This window comes from Bos grunniens, chromosome 12 (genome assembly GCF_055505025.1).
Source record: "Bos grunniens cultivar Pamir isolate PY7600 chromosome 12, Bosgru_T2T1.0, whole genome shotgun sequence".
Classification (NCBI taxonomy): Eukaryota; Metazoa; Chordata; class Mammalia; order Artiodactyla; family Bovidae; genus Bos; species Bos grunniens.
Window position 1 is genome coordinate 53,172,271 of NC_141176.1, and position 6,901 is coordinate 53,179,171.

At 40.3% G+C, this 6,901-nt stretch overlaps 1 protein-coding gene across 4 annotated transcripts in view; it reads left to right on the plus strand.

Annotated features, from left to right (window-relative positions):
* The window catches only part of SLAIN1 (SLAIN family member 1), a 55,728-nt gene extending 49,713 nt beyond the window's left edge, over positions 1–6,015 (plus strand). For all 4 annotated transcript variants that reach the window (XM_086328598.1, XM_086328595.1, XM_086328596.1 and 1 more), the window contains 2 exons: positions 3,295–3,577; positions 4,918–6,015. In XM_086328598.1, the coding sequence (XP_086184724.1) occupies positions 3,295–3,577; positions 4,918–4,993 (359 nt within the window). In that variant the 3' untranslated portion in view covers positions 4,994–6,015. The remainder of the gene's footprint in view (positions 1–3,294; positions 3,578–4,917) is intronic.
* Positions 6,016–6,901: the final 886 nt, after the last annotated feature.

A 6,901-nucleotide genomic window follows, 5' to 3' on the forward strand; every position in this document is an offset into this window, starting at 1 on the left:
ATTTCACCATTAAGAAGTATTTTCACCGGTGCCTGTTAATAATTAGCAAATTATATGTTACCGATTAATAATTAGCAAATTGTATGTTAGCCTTTATACCTAAGGATATAAGTAGAAGCCCTGAATGGTGATTGATCTCTTTACTCATCATACAAAAATGTTTTCTGTGCGGTCCTGCCTCTTTCTAGCTGTGCACTTGATATATTTACTCCGAGGAAAGCACAGCTATTCTGTCCAGCTCTTACTGTGGTCTTGTTTTGCATCAGTCCATAGCTTTCCCGGGGCAAATGAAGTTCTGTTTTAGTGTGACTGAAGAGTAGGATTTACCTACTTCATTGCAGTTTGCCCACAGTCTTTCATTCTCTGTATGTTTTACCCAGTGATGAGGAGCGTGGTGAGAGTACAGTCTAGCGTTCTTGTGTTCTCGCTTTGTGTTGGGACGTCTTGGCTCCCGGTTCCCTGCCCCCCACGAATGCAGCCTGTATGGGTTGCTGCTGCTGCTGCTGCTGCTAAGTCACTTCAGTCATGTCCGACTCTGTGCGACCCCATAGATGGCAGCCTACCAGGCTCCCCCATCCCTGGGATTCTCCAGGCAAGAACACTGGAGTGGGTTGCCATTTCCTTCTCCAATGCATGAAAGTGAAAAATGAAAGTGAAGTCGCTCAGTCGTGTCCGACTCTTCGCGACCCCATGGACTGCAGCCCACCAGGCTCCTCTGTCCATGGGATTTTCCAGGCAAGAGTGCTGGAGTGGGGTGCCATTGCCTTCTCTGACCTGTATGGGTAGTCAGGGTTAAGTCCAAGACTGACCCCTGGGAGGCAGATTCAAGGCCACAGGCCCAGTATTGATGTACCCAGACCTGGAAGGCCAAGTGTGTGGCTGAGCACCATCAACCAGATGGCTTAGGTTTCCACCCAGCAGACTCCTTGGTGCCCCTGATAAACTACCCCAGGTTCCTCCACAGGTTGAGAATGGGTCAGGTTTCTGGTTGCTGCTTGTGTCATTCACTGTGTCACACTGTACTGTCGTTAATGTTCATCTTCCATACTAGCTTACTGGCTTTTCCTAGGTGTGGACCATAGTTCATCTGACTTTCTGTCCCCAGCACCTGACTTGCTGCTGGGCACATTGAGCTCTCAGGAGATGTTTGAACAAATGTATAAATGAACACTGTAGGGCTGGATCTTAGGTCTTCATCTATTAATATTTGAATTAAAGGCTTGTGTAAAGACACAGAAGATGGCCTAGGAACTAATGGTGGGAAACTGAGGACTGCTTTCTAATTTTATGTCAGGAGGTTAGGGCAGATGGCCAAATACATCATGATGAAATTTAACTGAGATAGAAGTTCTGTGCTTGAGTATAAAAGTCAACAGTATAAACATAGAAGGGGAAAATACAGTCATGACAGTAGCAAACAGGGTGATGGTGAGGAGTTTTTGTGAACTCTAATTCGGTGTGGATCAGTAGCACAGTTTGAGTGCCAGAAAAATGTAAGTAACCCAAAATAGAACATACCCTACAAACAATGGAAAGTCTTGATGGAAGTCCTGAAAAAATGATGAGAGCATGTCAAAAGGATACAGGAAACGGCTTGATGAAACTCCCAGAGACCAAACCTGCGACAGATTGAGCTACAGAATAAATGATTATATTAAAAGATTATAACCCATAGATTAAATCATCATAGCTTCATACTTAATTGAATAAATGGAGAAGAGGGGAAATTCTTCTTTATAGAAGAATTGCAATTAATAAACATAAAGAAATGAAATAGAAAAATCATTGTGTGTAACTCAAGCATAATAATGAGAGAAAACAAAAGAACTTGAGTGTTAATGTGTAAGAGGAGGTCAGTCGTGAACTTGTTTCAGATCTCAGGACTCTGTTCTCATTGACTTTGATCCCTAAGCAAATATCCTTTATACATCATGCATGTATATGAACATCATGCGTGTATATAAACATCATGTGTGTGTTTCGTGAAGAGCTAGTTCTGGACTGGTGTGCCTTCTGGAGCGAACAGAGTGAACAGAGAAGGTTGGAGAGGCAACTCCAGAAGGAAGACGCTAGGTTTGCAGGCAACAGCTCGAGTTTGGGTCTTTTCTTAGTCATACATGCATGGGAAACTGTGTATCCTTTCTGATCCTTGTTTTCTCATTTGTAAAATTAGGCTTGTGTCTATTAATCTTGACTAGTTTCTCTGTTATTTCTTTTTAAACTCAATGTAGTTATCTGTCTTGTGTGTAGGAGAGTTAATGGGACTAATAGGACTGCCTTCCTGAAATAACTCTTCTGGAGTTTCATTTCAAATGATATACTTTTTGAAATTTCATTTAATCTGTAGTTAAATTTTAGAATTGGTATCTTAGCAATATTAGTTTTCTAATTCATTAACATGGAATATCCCCTCATTTACTTAGGTCTTATCTGTCAAAGTTTTGTAGCTTCCTGTATAGAGGTTTAATACAGCTATAGTTAAGTTTATTCCTAAGTATTTTATCTTAAAAATGCTTTCATAAGTAGCATTTTTTTCAAATTTTAGTTCACTGATAATTTAGAAATACAACTGATTTTTTTTCTATTTTGATGTTATGTTCAGCAGCTTTGATAACTTCATTATCCTAATAGTTATAAATTTGGAATATACTTGTAATATAATACATCTGAACACCAATGCGTATTCAAGAATGTTCATAAAACCCCAGACTTGGAAGTAACCAAGCTTTGCATCATCAGGAGAATGGATTTTAACATACATTCTGTGGAATACCACACAGCAATGCAAATATATGGATAAATCTCAAAAACATAATGTTGAGTCAAAGAAGCCAGTCACAGAAGAGAACATACTCTGTAATTCCATTTACATGAAGATCAAAATAGGAATAACAAATCTGTGGTGATAAAAATGAAAGTAACAGTCACTTGCGGGGCGTGTTGATTGGGAGAGGATGCGTGAGAAGCTGCTGAAGCGCCGGCAGTGTTTGCTGTCTTGATGTGGATATGGTTACATGAGTGTGTTCATGTCACAATTTCATTTCGTTCTAGGCTTAACGTTTGGGTGCCTTTAGCCTGGCGTGCTACAGTCCATGGGGTTGCAAAGAGTTGGATTAGCACAACTTAGCTGCTAAACGATAACACTTTATGTATATGGTGTTTCAGAAGACACTGGGCCCAGTATGCAGATACCTTCATGTGTACATTTAAAACCCTTTCAGACAGCATCAGTGTCTTTGGGTACGACACACGTGCAGACAGTGGTGAACGTGTACATGTTCTCTCTCCTCCTAGTTCCGTCCCCAGGACAGCTCCAGCACAGGATCCACAGCGTGGGACATTTCCCAGCATCAGTGCGGCAGCCTCTTAAAGCCACGGCCTACGTGAGCCCAACCGTCCAGGGCAGCAGTAACGCGCCCTTATCCAACAGCTTACAGTTATACTCCAACACGGGGATCCCCACCCCCACCAAAGCTGCAGCTTCGGGCATCATGGGCCGCAGCGCACTTCCAAGACCTTCACTGGCAATAAATGGGAGTAATCTGCCTCGAAGCAAAATTGCACAGCCTGTCAGAAGGTGAGAGCCTTGGTCCGTTCTTCCTTGTAACCCTGTTCGTGGGCTGCAGTTAGAAACCGCCCCAGGCGCCACCCTGCCGTTTCCTCTGTCTAACCCTGGTTGGTTACTCTTCCCCTTGTGACCTGACTCGTGACCTCCTGCCTCTGGATTCAATATTTTTCAATCTTTTTTTTTTGTTTTTTTTAATCAGAATGGGCACAAATGATGTTAGGCATGTACACAACACACCCTCCTCCCACAGTCATGATTTAAAAAGCATCTTAGTGACGTTTCAGTTCAGTTCAGTCCAGCCGCTCAAAGTGGTGTTTAGTTGGGGTTTATTAGCTTATGTTGGGAACTTTGGTATGTTCCAGGTAGAATTTTTTAAATTGCACATTGCTTGCCGGGCACATGTTCAATGAGCTCACAGTCATGTTGTGTCCTTTCTGAAGTGGATCTGCTGGAGTGTTTTATGGTTAAAAAACAATTCCATAAAAGTGAGTTGACAAATTAGATGATGCGACAATGGAGGCAGTAAATACATACAACTCTTACAAGAAATTAGTATTTGGAGGAGGAGAGGGAGGGGAGCCACGGTGACAGTTTGCAAAGGATGTGGGAACAAATTTTTTTTATTTATGCATTAGGTATGTATAGTTTTTATTTTCTGATGCATAATAGGTGCTCAGATCAAAAGCAAATTTAGAAACTACTGCAAAACAAAAGTAAATAATCTTACTATCCAGATAGAAATCACTTTCGTGCGTGTTAGTTCAGTGCAGGGCTGTGTTTCATTCATGACTGAATAGAATCACATTGTTTGATGCATATGTTACCTGTGGACAGTACATTTGTCCTTGGATGTCTGTCTTCGAACTAATCTCCTGGATAGGCTGTCATTGCCAGATAGAGGGTCTGGTTCCCCAAACTTAGGCAAACATTGGTTTTAACACTTTTTAAAAATTTGCTGCCAACATAATAGGCAAATCTCTTGATTATCTGTAAGATTGAATACAAATAGAATTACATGAAGAAATTTTCAGTGAAGCAACCACTGATGTTTTCAGGCCATTTTTCTGTCATGTTTATCTTTCTCTCTGATTTTAAAATGCTCTTACTACACTTAAGGATATTGGTCGTTTTCCCCTTATGTTGCACATCTGCCTGTGCACATACAACACTCGTGGCAGCGTGCTGGGAACTGGATATTCCTGAGGATGGGCATGTTGACGGCCAGAACCCCAAGGCACACAGGGGAAAGTGCCAGCACGCTGTCACTGCTGGGGTGAGGGTGGGGAGACCAGAGCGCGACGACTTGTGGGGTTACTTACAAGCCATTTCCTTTTTTAATCCTTTCACAGTTTCCTTCAGCCTCCAAAGCCTCTGTCTTCACTCAGCACGCTGAGGGATGGAAACTGGAGAGACGGTTGCTACTGATGCAGTTTTCTGTACCCTTGAGGAGTGGGAAAGAACTGGAAAATGAGGGTCGTGTTACCCAGCTGGCTGGGTAACAGCGGGTGTCAGGATATTCTTTCCCTTCTGCATTTTAACACATTTACTGCATTGTTTTTCAGTGGACCAATCACCAGAGACTAATTATTGCACTTAAATATTTGCCTGAGATACTGCAACGTTCACAGATCCGCAGTTGCAGTATTGTGACACTTAGAGCTAGGACGTTTTTGTAGAACTGATAATGTACCTGAATCCTTTTTGAGAGAGTTGAGGTGTATCCATAATGCTTTCTTTGCCATCTGAGGTTTTTGTTTCTTTTTTTTAACCTGTTCAATTTACTTACATGTTCTAAACATCTTCCCATTACATGTTCTGTATTTTAATACATTGCATATTTACAACTAGGTTATATAACGTATGCTTTGAAATTTACTTTTTTATAGTTTACAGGAATTTTATTTTTTGTGCCTATTTCTTTTTACACCTATGTGAACCACTATGGAACAACTTAAATTTTGTGCCATAAAAATATTTTTGTGGTAAGGTACTATTTTTTTAGCTCTAGGGATATATCAGCAAAAATCCATCACACAATTGAGACATAATTTTCTGTTGAATGAGCACAATGTAAGCTGAAGCATTGCAAGGAGACAGCCAGACAGCAGCGTGAAATGGGTCTTGTTGTTTTCATTGTTAACTTATTGTCATTCCTGGCTTTCATATTTATAATGGCATCATGAGCTCATTGCACTTAATACCTGCAGTGTTTGCTACTGTACCACAATTGATTTTCAAAACTTTTACAGAGGATGAAACTGTAACATTTTATTAACAATGCTTCTGGAAATGAATGCATTTTAAAGCAAATAAATCTTTTTGATAGACCTTTTACAAAATCCATTTGCACTAATGAATGCTTTCTTACGGGATATGACTTACTATTTGTTACTGTGTACACCGCTGTTTTGGAATGTTTAGAAATAAAGACTATTTCGGCAATATCAGGTCACGCATGAATGTGCAGCATAAATGATACCAACCCCACACCTATGTTTCACCACAATCGTGAAAGCATTGTGATGCTCTTGAACAGGTCAGTCAGACCTAAAGTGGGTAGGCAGAGTATTCACATTTGTAAGCAACTCTTTTTCTCTCAAATGCTCGGGATAAGATATGTGAGATATTAGCTCTGTAGTGGGGTTTGGGTCCCCATGTAAGAAGGTCACTAGAACCCAAAGAACCAGAAACCCATTCCTGGATGAATACTGTCAGTGGAGATGCCAATATTTTATGGGGGTTGAACTTGAAGTACTTTCTCAATGTCAGTGAAACAGCAAGGTATTATTAGTCTACACTTTATTTGATATATATTGGAAAACTTCTTGCCAGAAGGTGCTATGGAAAGGTTAGGTAAAGGTTTTATTGTCAAGTTTTAAAATAGAGTTTTTCTGAAGTTATTTGAGATTTTTATTTTTAAAAAGTGTGCCTTTCTTCATAGTTCCATGGAGAAAAACAGTGAGGCTGACTTTTGAGTCCAGGTGTATCTGATCTCAGAAGTCTGTTTTTACCACTACTGCACTCTTCTGTGAACATATGTAGTCAAGTCAGTACATTTAATAAAAAATGAGTTTATATTCTGCTGAGAAGATGAAAGAATTCAACTCATTTGCAAATCAAATATTTCATTTATATTCAAAAGAGTCTGTTCAGCCCTTGCAATAAAAACCAAAGATCCTTGCACCTTGGAATTTACATTCCAGTTAGGAGAGAGACACTAAACCACATACAAGTAAGTAGATTGCAATACATTAGGTCTTCAGTGCTATGGCAAAAAAGGAAAAGGAGCTGAACATCAGGGGAGTTGAGAGAGTGGAGATGGGGAGAGATCAC